This window comes from Phalacrocorax carbo, chromosome 10 (genome assembly GCF_963921805.1).
Source record: "Phalacrocorax carbo chromosome 10, bPhaCar2.1, whole genome shotgun sequence".
NCBI lineage: Eukaryota > Metazoa > Chordata > Aves > Suliformes > Phalacrocoracidae > Phalacrocorax > Phalacrocorax carbo.
Window position 1 is genome coordinate 24,347,643 of NC_087522.1, and position 20,844 is coordinate 24,368,486.

The 20,844-nt window shown below is 46.8% G+C and overlaps 1 protein-coding gene across 3 annotated transcripts; it reads left to right on the forward strand.

Moving 5' to 3' along the window:
• The first annotated feature begins 1,416 nt into the window (after positions 1 to 1,416).
• On the forward strand, positions 1,417 to 17,005 carry PPP1R14D (protein phosphatase 1 regulatory inhibitor subunit 14D). 3 transcript variants are annotated; one of them, XM_064462534.1, is made up of 6 exons: positions 1,417 to 4,628; positions 8,099 to 8,251; positions 9,035 to 9,516; positions 13,774 to 13,869; positions 14,082 to 14,114; positions 16,500 to 17,005. In XM_064462534.1, exons 3-6 carry the CDS (start codon positions 9,334 to 9,336, stop codon positions 16,737 to 16,739), a joined length of 552 nt encoding a protein of 183 aa, XP_064318604.1. In that variant the 5' UTR covers positions 1,417 to 4,628; positions 8,099 to 8,251; positions 9,035 to 9,333; the 3' UTR covers positions 16,740 to 17,005. The 3 variants fall into 3 exon arrangements, with proteins under 3 accessions (XP_064318604.1, XP_064318606.1, XP_064318605.1); XM_064462536.1 differs by having other exon boundaries at positions 16,163 to 16,624; XM_064462535.1 differs by having other exon boundaries at positions 1,417 to 8,251.
• The last annotated feature ends 3,839 nt before the right edge of the window (positions 17,006 to 20,844 follow it).

Sequence of the window (20,844 nt, forward strand, 5' to 3'; positions counted from 1 at the left end):
CGGGGGGGGTGCGGGTGCGGGGGGGGCGCGGGGGGTGCGGGTGCGGGGGGGGCGCGGGTGCGGGGGGGGGCGCGGGGGGGGCGGGGTGCGGGGGGGGCGGGGGGGTGCGGGTGCGGGGGGGGCGCGGGGGGGGCGGGGTGCGGGGGGGGCGGGTGCGGGGGGTGCGGGTGCGGGGTGCGGGGGGGTGGCGGGTGCGGGTGCGGGGGGGGCGGGGTGCGGGGGGGGCGGGTGCGGGGGGGGCGCGGGGGGGCGGGGTGCGGGGGGGGCGCGGGGGGGCGGGGTGCGGGGGGTGCGGGTGCGGGGGGTGCGGGTGCGGGGTGCGGGGGGGGGCGGGTGCGGGGTGCGGGGCGCGCTCAGTGCGGCTGTCCCGAAGTGGGGACCGCGCCGGCTCCTAGGACGCAGCGTTGCGCTGGAGTGAAAGCCCGCGGTGGCGTGCCCGCAGGCTGACCGTGCGGCGGCGGTGAGAGCGCTCGGTGACCGCCCCAGGCTGATGAGCAGCGTTGCACTGCTCCGCTCAAGCCCGTGTAGCTCAGCCGCGGCCCGCCGAGAGCCCCCGCCCCGCAGGCCGGGGCCGCTCGGGGCCGCGGGAGCACAAAGGCTGCCTGCCGTAGCTCCCGTGTATTTTCTCCCTTCCTGCTTGCAGAGCCCTGATGAAATTCCCGTGCTCGGCGCGTACGGCGGTGTCACCCAGCCCCTCTGCCTGTCACAGTCCTAACGCCCCTGGGTAAACTCCTTATCCCTCTGCCGTCGCCCTTAGCTAAAGCAGGGAGAGCTTGTTAATTCGCTCAAACGTTATTTGCAATGAAATATCGCATCGCTTAAAAGAACAGCAGCAAATGTAAGACGATGTTGAGTGGCGTACCTCTGACGAGGGATGGTGAGCAGCAGCTGTGTATCGAGCAGCAGCCGGCTTTCTGGTTTTGGGGACCGTTCTGGTGTCCAGCATTTCAATTCTTGCTGCTTCTCTCTGTATCCTCATGGGATTTATTGAGAAATGTTAGAGACATGTTTCGTCCCTCGGGCTGTCACAGACAAACGCTATGGGAACACAGTGTTGTGGGAATATTATTTTTCAATACCTGTCACGACATTCTATGGCCTCATGCTGACATTTGTGTATAGTAGTGACTTCTGTTTGCAGAAGGGAATTGCTTTGATCTGGCTATGGTAGGGTATAAAAAAAAAAAATACAGGCAAAGCCTAAACCATGAAAATAGGTGTATAGGGCAGTAGGAAACATGCCTGTCTGCAGAGCAGAGATGTTAGTTTTCCTTATCGCCTCTATGAATCTTTTTCAGCAGAGGCATGGGTGTCTCCCACTCCACACTCAGACCCCAGCTCTATACCAGGTCTTTAGGACCCACCTGTGGCTCACGCGAGCAGTAAAGGCAGAGCTGACCTTGCTGTCCTGCACATCTTCTAAATACGTGCAGGAGAAATAAAAACAACAAGGTTGCCTCCTTCTTTTATTCTGCACTGCCTGAGACACTCTGCTGGGGGCTCCCTCTTGTATTTAACCTGGAGGAGACTTTTTCCCGTATAAATATTTAAAGCCTTCAGTCCAGAGCCAGGTGGGACTCAGTGCAGTCCCCTGACCCAGCGTGCTGCTCAGGGAGCGGCTGGCCCCTTACCCTGGGGCCAAACACTGGTTTGCAAAAACCAGCGACCGGGCTTGGATAGCCACACTGGCAGAACTGCCCCTAAACAGTCTGTTTTGGTATTTTTGACTAACTGGCAACAATCTGATCTGCCTCAGAAGCAGGGTTGTGTTACAAAACCTCTGTCAAGGGTTCCTGCAAACCTGAAGGACATGACGTCTCCTCTGCTGTGCCAGGTAACGTAACTCCTACAAATGCAGAGCTGGGAGGACTCCTTGATTGGCACCTTTAGCCCCGTTTTGGCTTTTGGGGTGTTTTTTGGTTTGTTTTGTTTTTTTTTTTTTTAAATATTTATGAAGGGATGAGCCCTGTCATAAGCTGATCAAGCCTAGCCTTTAGAGTAGGTTGTCCTGCTGCAAGATTTTCTGCTGCTCACCCTAAATGTATTTATAGTTACTTTATATTCCAGTATTCTCAAGCACTATTATCCTTTCAGTTGAAAAAAATCTTATCTCCTTTTGTCTTTTCAGCTGTATTTATTTTAGTGAAATCGTACCCTAACTCAGCCTAATGCAAGCAAGCCAGGATCTTTCAACCACTTCTTTTATGGTACAGTCTCCATTTCCCCTCTCTTGTCCTAACGGCTTTTTTTCTGCACGTTTTCCAAGTTCAGATTTTTTATTATTAAACATCTGTTAGAGAATTCTATGCCACAGTCTAAAGAATGGATCACCGTTGTGAAGTATTTAATCTTCTTTCTCTGTCTGCTGAAGTATGTTGCTGAATAGGTCTTAAGATCATATTGGTATCATTCATAGGCTGACTGCAGAGCCGTCTTATGAACCATATATGTTCTATGGATCTTGTTCTCGCTGCCATTTTCAACTGATCAGCCCCCAGCTGAATTTTTTGGTGACAATTTCCTAAGTGTGTGATCTTACTTTTTATATGCTCTGTGTTCTTAAATTTGATCCATTTTTTTTACTGCTTAGCAGATGGGTCTGGCTTGTTTATTTGACCTTTAAAGGTTACATTTTTGGTCCTCCACTGTGGGAGGGATGCATCCCACCTCTGTGCCAGTAGCACAGTTTCTAAATACGCACAGTTTCTTCTGGAGAGGTTTAGTAATTAAAATTTTAATTGAGATTAGTCCCAAGATCAAGGACTCTTCTAGGAACCTCTTTCTGTTGCAGCAGCTTTCCTTCCAACTTAGTAACTTACTCTTTGCCTTCCCAGCCTAGAAATCCCATCAGAACCCTCATCTTCTGCCAAACAAATAATTTCCCACGACTTCAGCGGAGCCGTGTGTTATTCATATTAGAAGGGCAAGGAGGGTGTGTGATTTTATCACTCAGGAGTGTTTTTAAGGGGTCCTGAAACAGTGAGTCACCGTTGACTCTTGTCCGTCTTTGAGAAATGTCTGTTCTCAGTCTGGCAATAACTATTCAGGAGATGACTTGGGAGGATAAGCCACACCATAGTTTAATATTTGACTAAGATTATATTAGACACGCATGGCTTGTAACAAACGGCGCAGCAGCCTGTGCCACCAGCCTTCTTGTGATTGCTATGGAGACCCCAGCACCCACTGGCAGGAAGGTGCCCACCTTCCAGAAGGAAACGATCCCAACAGGCAGAAAAATAAGGAAGCCTTGGTCCAGGTCCCCTTTGCCCCATGGCATCACCGTCTGCAGTGACTTCCTGACAGCAGCTTGTTCCGCTGGCTTCTGCAGACGAATCCATTCTGCTGAGCTTCACCTGGGAACCGCTCCAATGTATAACTAACACTTGGGAGACAGGTTTGCTTGCTTGCTTGTTTTGTTGTATGTGCCTCAGGTTAAACCTCCTGGGACGGTTTAGGGGTGAGACCCGGATGCAAGTGATGTGGCAAGGGAAGGAGACAGGGAGGGACCTCATAAGGCTGTGACTAACCACTGGTCTGGCAGAACAAAGCAAGGGAAAGGATGACAGGCTGCTGAGTCCTCTTGAGCGCCATTTCCATTGCATCGAGGGTAGCTTTGGGGAAGGGAGTAACAATGAGGGTATATTGTTTCTTTGGGGAAGTTCTTGTCTACAGTCCTGCGTGGCACTGGCTTTTACTTTAATGTTGCTGGTCAAGGTAAACCCCTAAGGGCAGGAGCACTGGGAAAGTAAGAAGGGAAAACAGCGTCAGGACTAGCTACACCGAGAAAGTATCTTCATTTTTGTCTTGTTTGTTCTAGGCTTTTGCAGGGAGACGTGTATGGGAATGTGAAGCAAAGAACCTTCAATTTGCAGGAACTAGAATAAACATTTCCCACTGAAGTCCCCATAGGCAACCTGAGCTGTTTTTTACAGCACCAGTGAGTGGAACAGGGTTGGCCGTGGGGTTCCCCATGGCCTCTCCTTCTCCATCGCTTCCTACAGTGATGGCATCCCTGGGAACCTTCTGACTTTCAACACCTTCAGGCCAGCTGCTAGTGCCTCTGGTGAAAGGCTGCTCTCCCCTGTGTTTGTAGCTGGTGATTTCCCTGCAGCTGTGAGCAGTACAGTCCCCACAAGTGTAATTGCAGCCTTTCAAGGGGATCGTTTCACAATGAACTTCTTGGTGCAAGAACTACACAGGTGGCCTCTGCGAGCCTGAAACGTTGAAGGCAGGCTGGAAAACAAGGAAGATTCCCTTCATCTATTCAGCCAGTGCTTCTCTTGTCTCCAATTCTACCATTCAAGGAGTTGCTGAAACCTCTGTGCTACATGAAAACACTGATAACGCTCTCAGTGCCGCAGGCCCCTTTCTGTAGGGAAACAGCAAAGCAATACAAGAGGGAGGGCAACAAAACAATATGGACAGGTTTTCAAAGATCCCTAAATAATCCATTTGGCATCTAATTCATGTTATCAGCTTCACCTAAGTATTCAAGGCGGGGGGGGGGGCTTTGTGCTCAGTGGAGATACTTACACATCCCACTAGCTATCGGATGTCGAGGACGGACACGGATAGTCAGAATTGCCTAAAGAAGGAGTTTGCTACTCCCCTGGTGTGCCAAAGCAGTAAGTACAACTATTTCTCATTTACCCTTCTCAACTGCTGATAAGCCATTAGCCTTTACCCTTCACTTGACTGTCGGCAGGCAGGCTAGCTTGCGTGGGCTCTTATCTTTATTGCTGAGACCCATCTATTTTCTGAGGTGGTGCCAAATAGTGCAATTTTGGGTTGATCGGTCAAATACTAAGTTGGGCAATGTTTTCCTCTTTCTCTTGGCATTCTTCCTTCTCACTGCCCTCTCAGTGCCTTATGAAAGGTGAGACTGTCAGGGGAAGAGGAGTATGACTGATTACTGATCCCGTGTCTGAATAATATATAGGCTGCTCTCCGCATGCTGGTGGGAAGGCAGCAGTACTGCTCAGATGAGAGGTGGGGACTGTGTGAGCTGGAAAACCCTGGCTGCTTCCTTAAGTCTCCAGGAGTTGAAGACAAAAGCTCTGGGGCAACAGTCCAGCCTTTTCTGTTTCCACACTCCTGTGGAGACACTAGAGGATGAGGGAAGTGGATGATGGGTGTCAAGATGCTGGGTGTACTGGGGCTGCTCACTTGGGGCTCTGGGGTTTTTTTAAGTCGCCACGTCTGGCTACATTTTCTGACCTGCACAACTCTTTTCTATGCCTGTTCCTGCTCCCGGGAGGGTGCAGAACCTCTTTACCTTGTGGTGTCAATGTAGTATTGATACAGTCACCTCTGCTGTCTTCCCTGGTTTAATTTGTGTTAACCATCATGTTCGCAAACACAGGGAAAGTGATTATTTTCTAAAACAGGTGGAGAGTGGCTTCTGGCTGTCTTGAGGGGAAATGTTCCTCTCTAGGCTGGGACTCAAGGGAAAGGGGCCGACCTGGTTCTCTGGAAAGACGAGCTGGGGCCCTGCTGAATTATTGAGCGTGCACCCCAGTCGTCAGCTCGGAGAGAAAGAGAAGCACCAGCTTAGATCACAGGTGTGGGATGGAGGTTGTTAGCTTCAAGAACAGAGGCATGTAACTAGATCTGCCTCGTGCATTTGGTTGCTCTGCTCCCTGGATCAGTGTCACAGCTGCTTGGTACTGCGACGCAGATGCTCAGCTTGGTTTGGTGGCCCTCTCTGGGGCCATAGACAGTCACAAAAGCCCAACTCCACAGTATCAAATACCCCCTTCTTTCAGAGGCAAAGCCTCACTCTTAGGGCAGGCATGGAGGAGCAGCACCTGCAGGTCACACACATGGAAACTGAAGTGTTTCAGTCTAACACTCAAATGTGTTGGCCGCATTTAAACCCCTTTTATTCACCAACATAAATGATACGCAGATTTGCAGAGGACACGATCACCAGCAACTGCAGAAGGAAGTCCACTGGAGCTTACGTGTGCGCAGCACTTGTGAAAAAACAGGTTGCCTGGTTAGATGTCTTAGTTGCCAAAGCGTGTGAGTTCACTTCTGAAATTTTGGTCCAGGTTGTATGCCCAAGGCTATACGGAGAGGTAACTAGGTTGAAAATAAGATCTCATCTCCCAGCAATGCCTGAGGTCTCTGAGATCCCCCCGCTGTCCATGTCCAAATGAAATGGTGAATGTCCTCCTGTCCCTTCGGCCACCTGAATCTGCTGTGAGGTGAGGGAAGGACAGGACGAGGTGCAGCGTTGCGGGAAGAATCACACAGCTGCTTCTTGTCTGGTGGCAGCTGGCGCTTGTCAGTGCTGGCAGGCGGCTGGTGCACCCGGAGGAGATGCTGCCTTGTTCAAATGGGACAATATCACTTACCCTGTGTAAAGGCACTCAATCCTGTGCCTGCAGGAACTTCTAGCACAGCCTCCAGAGTGTTACTGCACACAGTCTTTTTGCTTCTTCCTCTTGCTTTAATGATAGATTAAAATAGTTTATTACCGGAGGAGGCCTACTTTATCTGTAAATATTTATTTCTATATTGCCACCTCCTCATTACAAAGAATTCATGACTAAGCCATATAAGCCAAAGCAGTATGATGACCATCCTGCAATCTGGCTCATTTTGGCTTACGGCTTTCCTAAGAGGGCCTCTGACATCACCCATGAATCTCTTATTCCATTGTAGGGTGACACTGATAGAGCAGCACGAGGCCAGCAGGGTCTGCTTATTACTTTGTCGATAAGAGTATGGACGGTGGGGTGAGCCTGCCTGTGGACCTTTTTCAGATGCGGTATTTCAGGGCATTTCTCATGCTCAAGTGAGGTTACAAGTCAACAGCAGCTCAAGGCATTTGAAGAGCCATTAGGACACGTTACATTCCCCTATTCCTCATCCTCACACCTATCCTGTGACCTACACATCCTGTGCTTCATAAATTCAACTATGCTCACAAAAAATTAACAGGGCAAACCCCACCTTTCATGTAGAGTTGAACTGAACTGCTCAATGAAGAGCACCAGAGTCAGCACAGGAGATGGAGGAAGGGGGCAACTTCCTTGCCGGCCTCTCGGCCGCTGCAGATTTTTGCACTGACTCAGGGATGCCCGGTAGCTTCTCTCATGAGCCTGGTCCTCTTTCTCTGGTCTTAATGCCAGCCTGTCTGGAGTTCCTCGGGACCAAAGAAAATACAGGTTGTTTGCCCCTGTTAAAAAATGTCAGCCCTTGAACGCTAAAATAGAGCACTTCTGTTTGGAGACAGGAACTTGACACCTGGCAGCGTGTCTCCTTTGTTCCAGTTACCCTGTGAAAAATCCGCCTGTGTTGGGCCAGCATATTAACCTTTGAAAAGTCAGTAGTTGCAAACGCATTATAGGATGTTCAATGGGTTTTGCAAGGTTTCTAACAGTTAAGAATCTCTGAAGAACCTGCACTCACTGAACCTCTTACAACAAGGATTTTTCTGGGAAATTTTGGTCTAGATAAGACAATTTTTAGAAGTGAGATTAGAGGGAGGATACAGCAATGCAGTGAGGAAAAATGGGTAACGCTGCTTAAATTAAATGGCTGACAGCTGTCTTCTGAAGAGAAATTTTAGGCTGCCTGAAAAGTAGAGGAGGTGATATCCATTTCAGGTATACTTTAATACCTTAGCCCTCACTGATGTGGAAGCAAGTTTCAGGATCAGCATTTTGTGGAATTTTCCATCAGAAAACGCTTTTATTTTTTTTTGTTCAAATTCAGGATGAAAAGAAGGGCTCTGCCCGTTTTTCTATCGTGCCGTGTACAGGATGTTGCTGGCTGGCTGTACCACCAGGCTGTATCACCTGTGCTCTGGGTACAGGGATGTGTCTTTGGCAGGGGGACTGGGTACAACACCCAGAGGAGACCAGCCCCTGTGCAGACTGCCCCGCGCAGCCCTGCGGCAGCTATTAGTGGGAGAAGGGCTGGTGGCTTTCCCTTCACTTCGTCTAGCTCCTGGTCTCCCAGCGGGAAGTACCTTGGCTGCCAGGAGCAGCAGAGACTGACTTGCTTTCTCCATGTAAATCATAAGACTGGGATTGTTGGACCCGCTTCACGATGGAGGGGCTCAGCCGGTTTGTCCGTTCCACAGGGCATCTCCATTGGCAGGTCACCAGAGGGCTCTGGAGCGTATGAATAAAGAGGTGTGATACAGCGTCTAGAGGGAATGCAGGTGTCCCAGCGCCCTGGCACCCCTTAAACCCAGCCAGCCTGATTTCTGTTCCTCTTAACTGCGCTGCTACATGTATCCTTCTAAATGGCATAGGGCAATAATGCTGCAGACCTTTAACCTGCCTTCCAGTAAGAAAGAGATTGTAAGCCAAGCAATGATAATATATAATATAAAATATGATAGCAGTTTATGATGCTTCAGCAGGTGAACCTGTTTACCGTTGTTCAGTGGGAAAGAGAGAGTGTTACATCCCTAGACAGGCCTTGCCCTGCAGTGTCACTATGTCAAATACTGTGCTTTTTATTTTTTTTAACTAAAAGCACAGATATTTTGTTTTCTCTCAGAAGCACCTTGCTCAAATGATGTCAGATTCAGGCCACTGGGATTTCTACAGAAATTTTTTGAGAAAGTTGGAATAAATTTACAGATTGAAGAACAATGTAAATGGGGCTGTTAAGACCAAGTTTGGCTTGCAGTGTCACTGAGCTGGTATTCTCACTCTTGCAAGATAGTGGATGTAGCCACCCGGCTCCAGACCACTTCTTATCTGCGCTGGGTCCAGTGCTTTAGCTGGAAAATGCCAAATACACATTTCACCAGGAGCAAAACCCTGTAGCTGCAGGCACAGTAGTTTACAGAGGCTCCTGGAGCTTGAACGCAGCAGGATGCAATGCATTATGTATGGGTCGGCCCTCCGGAATTGCACATGCACGTAAGTTATGCCTGTAGGAAAACAGTCATTTAAAACCACCCTTTTCCCCACCTCTTGGAGCCGACTTCTGTTAAATATTAACCAACTTGGTTCGTCAATTCCTTGGTTTGCTTGGCTTCTTTTAACAACAAATGTTATTGCAGCAACTCCTCTGCCTGCCTCCCGGCTCCTCTCAGCGCAGCCGATGGTGAAACCCAAGAATCTGCCGCTGTAACTCTGCCTGCAGGGCCTGGCTGCTGCCCCGGCCGTGTGGTGGTCTCCACCTCCCGCCCTGGCACCGCCGATGCTGCCTGCCCTTGGCACCTGGCAGCACCTCGCGCTGTGAGCCACTAGTTGCAGAGAGGCGTTGGTTAAAGGAAACAGAGAAAAGGAGCGAGGGAGCCTGCAGGAAGGCGAGTTCCCGCTGTTGGAGGAGGAGGAAGCCGAGGAGGAAGCCGTGAGCATGGCCAGCAACTCCAGTGCGCTGCCCCGGGTGACCTTCCAGACACCAGAGAAACCTGGGGAGGAACCATCACCCAGGAAACTGGGCAAGTTAACCATAAAGTACAACCGCAAAGACCTACAGCGCTGGCTAGACCTGGAGGAATGGATCAACACCCAGCTGCAGGAGCTGTACCAATGCCAGGTGAGTAGCTGGGGCAAACGAGCCCCTCGCTCATCAGGTGAATGGGACCAGAGGCCCTGTGTGCAGGGACAGAAGTTTGCTTGCTCTGCCTTACTGGAAATAGCTTGTCATCTTCAGCCTTCGTTAGGTGTCTTATTACCACCTGCTACAGCACTCTCTCTCTGGTGTGTGCTGTCAGAGATGCTTGCACCAATAGGATCCAACTAGCTTTAAACTGCCTGGTCTTGCACCCGCTGGGAGGGCTGTAGCTATTGCTCACCGCGAGCTGCAGAACCTGGAGAGATGTACAAACCCAGGATGCTTCTTACTGCAGAGCCCCATGTGGTGAGTGGCTTTGCTGCAAGCAGTATCTAAGCCAGCTGGGTTGGAGATATCAGTGTATCCTTGTTCCTTTTGGTCACAGGAGTGTAGCTATAGATGCTGTTTGAATGAGATGCTCCGGATAATGCTGTACCTGTAGCTGCAGGGTCTGGACACGCCACTGGCAGCAGGGGAAAAAAGAGAAAAAACCAAACATGCTCAAATGTAGAGATCTTACGCCTTCATCTTCACAAATCCCCAGAGCTGTCTTCCGTGCCTGAGATTCCCCTCGCACCAGGAGCAGTCCCTCTTCAATTCCTCCTGCCTGAGAGCTGTCCCACTAAGAAAGATCCAGGAGTGCCTAGGCCCAGCATGTGAATGGCACCAGGCTTCACTCGAGCTGTTGCAGGGTGCATGACGCTTTTTCTGCAGGGTGGTGTGACATTTAAATCAAGTTCCAGCACTGGCTGGGTACACTGAAATTTTAACCTGGTAGTATTGCTTCGGTTCATATTTTGTGCTTAGATGGATGGCACTTACACTGGGAGCCTTTGGAAGGGTTAGTGCCCTTCCATGCTTGAGATAACTCCTTTGGAGTGTGGTACAGAAAAAGGCGAAAGGATTTCCCACATTGTACATCATCGTCTTAAAGCCATTTAAATAGATTGACTAAGGGTTTTGCTTTTAACTGTAGGACAATGGCTGGTGCAGTAAAGAGAACATAGCTTTCCTGACGCGCAACCCAGTACATCTTCAACAGAAGACATAGACGGGTTTAACAAATTGTGTAAAACGGCTTATTCATGTCCTGGATGTGGACGGACTAAATGAGCTGTCATGCCCTTTCTGCCCTGTTTTATTTGCACCCCAGCACAGTGTTAAGCACATTTTTGAGATACAAGGGAAAAAGAGCTGATGATTGCTTAGAATCTTCCACTCGGAGCATCAGCAGCTTCAAATTGCAATCAGCAGTGGAAGTGGACATATTTAAACAGTCCAGGAAAGGCAATTTTTGTGCTATATGCCATGATGCTACAGAGAAACTCTTGTCTGCCCAGGCTGATTTTCTGCACCTGAGAGCCACAGAATGATGTCAGCTCCACAGCTGACGAGCCAGACTTCAGGAACTGTCTCTGAGGGTGTCTGTATTATTTCTGTTGTTGTTTATTATTATTATCGTAATAATTTTCTATGTGACTGTTTCCTATTTGATATTTGTGGGAACGTACCAGGCTCTCGTGCCATGTTGGGAGAAAAAAATAGTTAATTTCTGGTTTAATTTATGCAGCAGAAAACAAGTATGGAGAAAAAGGTCCTTCTGTTGCAAATGCATGGCTCCTCTGAAAATGAGCATATTACTGCTCCTGTTCTGTTAATTAACATTCTTTGACTTTCCAAACAATTTTATAGCTTGCGTAGTAAAAATGAGAAAGGATAAAGCTCATAATCTCTTCAAGACTTAATTATGAATTTCCAGTTATTTTCTATTGTTTCTCAATTATAGTAATAAATTCTCAGCTGTATCTAAGGCTTCTCGATAATGCATTATGAAACATTATATGGAGCACATAGGAGCAGATGTTATCGCTAGATCGAGTCAGACAGACAAAATGCAGCCCGCCTGCAAAGAGCTGGAGTGGTGGTCCCAGTGAGCGAAGGCTGTCCAGAAGAACAGTGACAGTGACGGTGTCGCTTGCCAACCACGTCTGCACTGGCATTTAGGGGACTGTCCCCGGCCTTGGTAGCTCAGCCTGACTGCTGAGATTTGCCAGAGATGAGCAAGCAGAATGGCTGCTGCTTTGAGTAACAGAGTGTCTTGCCCTTTGGGGAATTATTGCCGTTTTAAAGGGAAGGTTTGGGAAGGTTTTGGTTGTGGATCTGGTGGTTTTTGGTTTTTTTTTTTTTTTTTTTTTTCCCTCAAGACAGATGAGAGGCACTTGGTAGCAGCAGTAACATGACCCAGGATGAGGCTCCCTGTGTGCTACCCTTACTTGCCCAAGTCTACAGATGTACACTTGTAAAGGTGTCAGAAAAACAAGTCAGGTTACATTATCACTTCTGGGTTTCTGAGAATTAGCTGTTTACTGTTATCAGACTGCCTGCCCAAAGGAGATATTTTTTTTTCTCTACTACAAAATCCCAGCAGGCACAAATGAGAAATCCAGCCATGCCCTTACAGGAACAGACTGCCGGTGGATTGACTTTGCTAGCACCTCTCCAGCACAACAGGTTTCCCAATTTCCTGGGCCAACCTAAGAGATTTGCTACCAGGAACTACGTAACATGATGCTGTGCCAGTCTCTGATGAGACTTTTAATAGGATACAACAGGGGGTTAAATAGGATCTTTTCAAATAAATACATGTGCCACAGTAAATTACTTGTAATCACCCAGGTGTCCAGCAGGTCCTCCTGCTCTCTTCTGTGCATCGTAGCAAGACTATTTAGTTAGCCCTGCTAGTCTGGGCTTCCTTGGGTCCATCGACTTCTGTCACATTGTCTCTTTGTCAGCTTCTTCCTTTGCTCCACCTGCCCTTGGCAGCGCAGTGTCCCTCAGTGACTTCCAGAAACCTGTGTGACAGAGTCAGAGCAAGCAGCACTGCAGATTCAAATGCCAGCCAGGTTAGTTCAGACGTCGCCACATGATACAGATAATGTGAATGCTGTGCTATTTACCGTCATTAAGATTTTTGCAACAAAACTAAGACTCAGGTGACAATTTTGATTTTCAGGACGATTCCCTGCACATGGAAGCCAGAACACCATCCATACTAGGACCAGAAAGCCATAGGGAATTCCTACCCTGGCTCATTCTCCTGGCCTATTTAGCTTCCTAGCCAGAGACAGTCAGGATGGATCAACACTTGTTGTCTAAACAGTCACAGGAAAACTATTACTTTTAAGAATAAATGCTGTGTGGGTCACAGTACAATATAGTTAAGCCTGTTTTATTATTGTCAAGTCATCTGCGTAACAAAGCCACACAAAGGTTTCTGTTTCCTCTCTGGCTTGGTATCAGAGGCTGCTCAGGACAAGTTTCTTTTTTTCCTGTAAGTATTGCCTTTATTGTTTAACATTTTACTTACACATCCATAAACGCTACCCAGCAGTCAGGTACTGCACTGTTTACTCAGTATACTTATTCTGCTGATTTTTATGTTAAAATATCACTAGTGTTGTGTTGTCAAAGAGTCATTTTACAAATACGCTGGAAACCGCATCCTGCTTTCCTTACAGTCTTGTAGAGACATGCGGGGCTGAAGTGTGTTTGTGATCAAGTTTACATATGTTTCCAGCTAACACCCCCATGCATTACAAGATTATTACTGCGATCACCAAAGCTTGAGGTGTCCCTCATGTTAAAGGAGACTATTATAACTCTCTCATGTCTGTTAGAAAGCTGGAAAAATAGTTGGGCCTTTCAAAAGCATAACTGTTTTTCTCTCCAATAATGCAAAAAGCCTTGCCGTAAATACCAACTATGTGAATGTCTTTAGCCTAAAAGCCTAAAATCTCCTTGTATTAGTTGTGCCTCTGTAAGATTAAGCCTGCTGGATTTCTGTTTGGTGAATGCTTGCGCACGCTCTTCATAGATGAGCATTGTCCCAGGCTGGCTTACGTTGTATTGCAGTTGGCAGTTGTAGCTGGATACTCTCGAAGGGGTCTTCCCGTGGTGGATGATGATCCCTGAGCAGTGGTATCAAGTGTTGAGGTGGGAAAAGATGAAGAATGTGTACATCAGGGTGTGTGGCTGTAGCAGACACCACAAAGGGGCTGGAATCCTTACCCTCTTTATAAGAACTTCTTTATTTTGAGGTGATTTGTATTTTGACCTCAACTTCACAGCGTAGTTCTATTTAACTAGTTCATTCCCAGCTGCTTAGTTCTTAAAGATGGCCTTTAGAGTTCTTAGAAGTTTGAAGGTTTATTAACTCTGTATTTTTTTTTTACTTTTTAGCTAAGAGAGGAAACAGAGGCAGCAGCTCCTGAACCACACATTGATCTTGAAGATCTTCTGGACGTCCCTAATGAAGAACAGAAATTAAAACTACAGGTCAGAGAGAGGGACTTGGTGACTATAACTTAGGGACTTCCTTCTTAAAGAGAAGTAGTGGCGTGTGGAGTATAGAATATGCGTACACAGTGTTGCACGATGCTTCCCTGTGCCTTAGCCTGTCAAATGTAGTAAGATTATATGCCCTTTTTGTAGGCGGGGGGAGAACAGGTCAACTCATAATACTAAAATGACTCCTCCTTGGTTTTTAGGAAATACTCCATGAGTGCTCCAGCCCAACAGAGGTGAGTGAAGCACCACCAGTGTGCGTGTATATATACGTATCCCTTATACTGTGCTCTAGAGAGTGTGTCTTTGTTGCTGCTTGGCTGAATAGCTAAGATATTACTGTGCCTGCCATGATGCTGCAGATTTGTTTAATTCCCAGTGGGAGGTGTTTGCCACTTTATTCTGCTGTGTTAGAAAAATACACATAAATCCACATGGGTGAGCTGAAGGCAGAGCAGCGGAGCAAAGAAAGGAATTATGCTTTACAACCAAAGAAAGTTCATTCCATGTTTTGGACATCCTAAGTTGACCAGGCTGAGTTGCTATTTGATTCTCAGTGTAGAAAAGCCATAGACAGTGATGTGGCTCACATAAACCATCCTGCACACTGCTAACTAAATGCACTCTTAGCTTAAACCACGCTAGCGTTATGAGTGACAAGGATGTAGGATGGCCCTCAGATGGGATTAGGCAGATAACTGTTGAGCAGTGGCCACCTAAGTTAGTTTTACACGTTTGTTTTTCCATGTGACCTTTACAAGTACTGGTTTTGAGTTAGAGAGTTAAAGATACCGCACAAGCTGTCACAAAGCCCGAAGGAGTGGAGCCCAGTACTTTGCAGTGTAGTGCAGGCACCACACAGCAACTGCCTTCACTGCACAGCCCACCTGTGCACAATGGGGTCCCCCATCACTGCTTCAGTCACATGCATTGCATGTGAACGTTGTGCTTGGACATCATTCATCACTCTCCACCTCTTGCTGAGCCTATGTAGCTGTGCAGTGGTGAACATACAGAAAATGAGGTGGATGCACAACCACCATCGAAATGAAACTCAGCTGTAGCAATCGTTACAGATACTCTCCTAGCAGGGTTCAGCAGACAAGGCTGGCAATAGGGAAATAGTTTTCAGAGTGTCTGAATTTCAGATCTCAGGCAAGAACCCCACATTCCCAGGGAGATAACTGAAAAGAGTTTGCTCTACTGATTCAGGAGCCATGAAAGTGTCTTGCAGACAGCATGGTACTTGCTACCTACAGATACTGCTGCCCCATTGGCAAAAACATGTACTTTCACCCTGGTGATCCTGAATACAGTCCCTTCGAAAGATCACAGCAGCCTCTTTGCAGACAGCAAAGGAAACAAACTGGTTTCCTCTGAAGGGACTGACTTGAAAAGGTATGTATGATCCTAGGCATTCACTTCCAGAGCAAGCTGTGGCAGGCAACCTCTGATCCCCAAAGTGATCCCCAAAGCACAAATGGTAGCAAGCTGCAATACTTCCAGTGACTTTGCCTAATTACAAGGACATGTAGCTACCTCTTTGGGTGAAGAAAGGTTGCACACTCCTTTATGGTGATGTTACTTGTCATGTAGAGGGTAAAGTTTGCACTAGTCACATTGGCTTCTGCTTGGAATAACCAGATGGTCCAGTTTAGTTCATAGTCCTTGGCTGTGTCAGCAAAGTAGTCGGGTTTATCTCCATTAACTGCTCATCTATCTGCTCTGCCTCAACCCCGGCACCAGTTTATCATTAGTCCTGCATGTGTTTTGCTCCACCTCTTCTCTGCCAGCCACTTCCTTGTAGAATTGTCACAGCTCCAAGATGGTTTGCAATCTACAACATGGAGCTTTACAGGTTCAACAAGAGGGACAGCTTGCTTTGCCCTAGATTGTGAGGGCAGCAGAATTGGGCAGGAGGTTATGGTGGCAACAGGAAGCAGTGGAACCTAACAGAGGACAGCAGCATCCTGAGGTCATCTCAAGGTGGAAAAAGCAGGTATCTGGGATGAAGAGGGGCAGACTGGCTCCTGGGGAGAAAGTCAACGTGGCTGCTCCAGAGGAAGACAGGGGAAGGGAAGTAGAGAGGCTTTTAGACCCTTCTCATCCATCAGAAGATCTCCTTTCCTAAGCTAAGAGATAGATTTGCTCAATACGTGTCAAAATTCTGGCTTCTGCTTAACACGAAGGCAAATGTGGGAATAATGCAAGCGCCATAGTACTCTTTGGGCTGGAAAGCACTGGAATTAACATGACATCCTTCTTCGACCAATTCTCATTATAGGACTTCATTACGGAATTGCTTAGTCGATTGAAAGGCCTCCGGAGAGTCACCAATCCTCAGAAGAAATGATCTTGCCTACATGGAACTTTGGTCTCAAGGAAATGTGTATCTTCCCCACATAAACCAGGATCAGCAACATCACTTCAGACTATGTTTAAGACTTGCTATTATTGGGAAACATCAGCAAGTTTGTGAACTTTGTACCAGTGGTTTGAAGTCTTGACTCCGTCCAGGTCTACACATACAGCAGAGAACTAGATCGTACATTTTCCTGATTCTTAAAGGGCATGTTAACCTGGGGAACAGGACAAGATGTCCTTCCTTTTGTTTCTTCTAGGAATTTCCATGCTGGCTGAGGACCACTGAATACAACTCCCAGGAGCTCATCACGACTTCTTTCTTTCTGTCCACTGCAAGGAAAACAAGGCATTGGTTATCACTCATGCATCAACATGGAAGATCAGTTACTGTTAAGCTACATGCTGTTTCACTCTGTCTGGGACCCAGCTGCGATCGCCTGCCTGTTACTGCTGTACCTGACTCTACAGCATTGCATGTACTTCGTAAGTCGTATTAACCCTCTGTTATTCATGAAGGTTGGACAGAAAATATACAGTAGGACGGAAGGAAAATGTTCGAGTGCATCTGGTCTACTTAAGGGGAAGTTAGTGAAACAGCTGCTAAGGCTGATGGAAGAGAGATTGGTTTTCCTTTTTTGTGGAATTTAGGACTTAATGATTTAGAAGTGTCTTCTAAAGGAGCAAGGTCTGGGAATGATTTTTCTCATCGTTTAAAAGCATGTTGGAAAAATGCTTATTTTGTGTATTAAAACAGAGAAAACCAGATGTGCGCTGCTTGCTTTTGCTCTCTTTTTAGACACTAAAGAAAAACTGATGTGAAAAAATACCTGCTCCCAATTTCCCTGCAGGGAGCATCTTGGAGCGAGTCTTTTACAGACAGGTAAGTCTCACAAATAAGAAGTGTAGTAGGACACATTGTTTTGCTGCACAAACTTTTCTGGCTACAACTAACTTGCGGCTGGAAAAATACAGAGGAAACTACATCCAGCCTCTCGGCACGTCAGTAACTTGACACATGTGGCTAGGAAATAAGCAAATAGAGGCTGATTGCTTAGGCAGAGCAGACTCTCACACTATATCCTGCCCCTATGCTCTCATGCCTGCCACTCAGACATGAAGGGATGAGTTGCTGAGTCACATCCAGAGGGTCTCCTATCTACCAGGATGTTCAAGGCTAGCTTTTGAGTATGTGTTCTGTCAGACAGAGACAGAAGGGGCCAACTCTGGAACAAAAGGGACACGCAGGTTAGCTAACAAAGACAAGCAAGAACTCTTGGGCTGGACCAATAATATCTTATATATTAGTGTTTTCATCTTTATCAGTAACAGGGTGACAACCATTACCTTTTGCTTCCTCCTATTTTCCAGTAGAGGTGTCAGTGAACTGTGGTCTGTGCACATCTCTGAGAGGACAAAATCCAAGCTGCAGGAACAACTATGGTGTAAGGGCTTGCTTACCTTCACATGCTGTTCTTGTATGCGACAGCCACCTGCAAGTTAGCAAGCCATGCAGCACATACCGCATCCTAAGGCTGCTCCAAGAGGGTCTAAGCCTCACCCAGTAGGTTGGAGAAATGGTCTTTCTTTAACAGGTCCATATATATTTATGGTAGCCCTAGGGATATGCCATTTTTGGCTTAGGAAGGGGCTAATAGGACACGCCTGCCCTCCTGAAAGCTCAACTTTGTAAGTAAAATAACAGCAAAATTAAATCCAGCGCTGCACTGGCTGTAGATCTGGTATTGCTCATGGATTCACACCTGCTAGGACTTGTGTATCACCCCCACGAGAAAGGAGAGCAGCACACCGACAAAGAACTCGCAGCAGTGTTAAAAAAACAGACTAGGTTCAAACAGAATTTCAGGTGGAAGCTCTAGGTGGACAGGCCATGAGCTAAGCATCCTAAACTAGAGCTGTAATTAGCTGCAGTACAGTAGTGCACAGGAGTCCAGATTAATTATGTACCCTACCAGGAGGGTTTGTTTTATTCAGCTGAGCTGCGACAGCATAAAGACCTGAGACGCCTCTCCTCTGGCCTGAGAGAGAGATTTTCTCCACCCTGGGCATTGTTCTGTATTCCCTCAGTATGGAGTGATGCAAAGAGAATTTTTGTCTACATTTTAAGGCAGATGTTGTTAGAACCCAGGAAAAAGCAGGTTCTCGAAACTCTGCTTGACCGAGTTGTCTTTGTGCTTATTCTGGAAGCAGCAGAAGGCTAAGCTGCAGCCCCTATGACGTGCAGTTGATTCTGATACATAAGGACGTCGCTACCCATATGAGAGCACTTCAAATGAGCACAGTGTGATCATGGGGGCAAGGCAAGATGTAGCCAGTGCTAGATGATTTCTCAACTCACTGGTGCACTCAGAGAACTTCTTTTAGAGAACTTCGTTTTGTTTAGTACTTAATAGTAAATCATACTTGCTTTTATTTACTTTTTGGCTGTTCTCAGCCTAAACCATAAGGCTAGACTAAATTTTTCATTTTGGCTTTTTACAAACAGCTTCCAGTAAACTTTGCTGTTTCTTAACACTGTCACTAGCATAAAGCTGTAATGTTTGGTACGCAGATACATGTAAGAATGTTTCTTCAAAGGAACTTTGCCCTCTTGATTATACCAAGATAACTCAGAATGTATGAAAGTTCACGTGCTTTTCTAACTGAAGGTTTACGAAGGTATATAAAATAACCTTTACTGCATTTTTCCCTTAGTTATGATCAACATTTACACTGCCTTTAAAAATATTCTGGCTGCTACATTTGGACACATGACCATATTACAGGATTTGACAACGTGCATGCTCATGCAGTTTAACTAAGCTGAGACCTTTTTTTGTAAGCTAATCTGAGTTCAGTCTTGTGTTATCGTGATTTCGAATTCTTGTTGGGGTGGAACCTACATTTGACAGTTCACATGCAAAACGTTTTGAGAGGGAAAGAAAATCTTCTTGTGCCTTCATGGCATGCTACAAAGACAGAAGCAAATAAGCTGATTTCTCTCTCTCGAAGGGACCAAGCTCTCCTCAGTCCTTGAATGGCTACGGCTGAAGTTGATCTGGCCTGTCAGGAGCTGATTGTTTACCAGCACCTTTTCAAAGACGAGGACAGGGAGTAAGCAACACGGCTAAAAGCGCACTGCCCAATTAAAGGTCACACAGCATTCCTCTTTCATAACAACAGATTCAGCTAGGTTTGCTTCCTACAGACAGCTGATCTAGATACCCCTTCTACCCCTCCTGCATAGAAGTCACTGAGGCAACAGCTACAGTGGGAATGGCTTTTCAGGAGAAAGTGATTGGGCTGCCACTAAAATGGCCAATTACATGCAGAAAGCTCTGCAGCCACAAAAATGTCCATTAGTGGCGCAGGGAAAGCATCAGCGTGTGTGTGTGTATGACTGAAGAGGCTTCCATGTATGACTAAGTTCAATTTCAGGTATTGGGTTGGGTGCATTTCTGGATTCCTTGGGATGACCCCACAGAAACCAATCTGGGAAACTAAAACCGCTTCCGGCTGTAACCTGTTCCTTTACTACTGATGTGATGTGAACAGGGCAGGGCTTGCAAGACGTAGGCTGCCTAACTGCACAAGGAGCTCAAGGTTTGTTTGTGGCTGATGAAGCATTCAAAATGTTGCAAGTAGCACACCAGCTCACACTAAAATATTTAAAAAGGAAAAAGAAACCAGCTGTAAAGCAAGGATTAAAATGCCTACTAACTGCTTGGAAAGGGCACAGGCTGAAGCCCAAAAGAGTGGCTCAATGTTAGAAAATACATAAGAACAGGTATTTGCATCTTCTGTACATACAAAACACAAAGGATTTAACTTAAGACAGAATTGCCCAGACTAATTACCTGGGTCCAATAGGAATGAAAAAGCGTCATTCCTACAATCACACAGAACCAGAACAGCATTTTGTTTCATTTTTAAGACTGCAAGCTTCTCAGGGCAGTAATTCTCTACTTAAATTTTGTGTAACACAGGGCTCATTGTGAGCTCTTTCATCAGAACAACTCAAGTAGTTTTCCTATCTGCCTGTCCCAAAGAGACAGGCAGTGGTGAAGCAAGGACTGCCAGGAGAAAGAAGATCCTCCACAAAAGTCAGGTTTTGCCACCCTTACCTAACAAAGGGTTTTGATGGCACTGCTGGATACACTTACAATTTTTAGTGTGTTAACCTGCAGTATTACTCTTCTACATTGTCTGATACAGGTTTGTGTTGAAGGGCCTGGTCCAGTCCAGCATCTTAGCACAAACCTGTCTTCAGCTGTAGTTTAATTTATTTGCTGTGCTCTGCCCAGGGGTGGCTGAGGTGCAGGCAAACACTATATTATCAACTCACCTACAGAGGCAGTGACCTTAAGCACAGGGGCAGGGCAGGCAGCTGGGAGTGGCAGTGTCAAACCAGACAGGCAAGATTCATTGGAAACTCCCTGTCAAAGGCAAATCCTTGATTTTTTTGCCATTGGAATTTGTCAACCTTAGAGAGCTGTCTCAGAAGTCACACTATAATCCTGGGAAGAGCTCATCCTGATGGGATTTTAGAGCCAATTTAGGGCAAGTTTAGTGGGGTATTTGAAGCAACTCTAGGTGCTTCGGTCA

Excerpts from the sequence above, each read along its gene's own strand:
- PPP1R14D (XM_064462535.1), top strand. The coding sequence starts at position 9,334 with ATGGCCAGCAACTCCAGTGCGCTGCCCCGGGTGACCTTCCAGACACCA. Across the intron at positions 13,870-14,081 it reads AACAGAAATTAAAACTACAG|GAAATACTCCATGAGTGCTC; the intron begins GTCAGAGAGAGG and ends CTTGGTTTTTAG. Across the intron at positions 14,115-16,499 it reads AGTGCTCCAGCCCAACAGAG|GAATTTCCATGCTGGCTGAG; the intron begins GTGAGTGAAGCA and ends TGTTTCTTCTAG.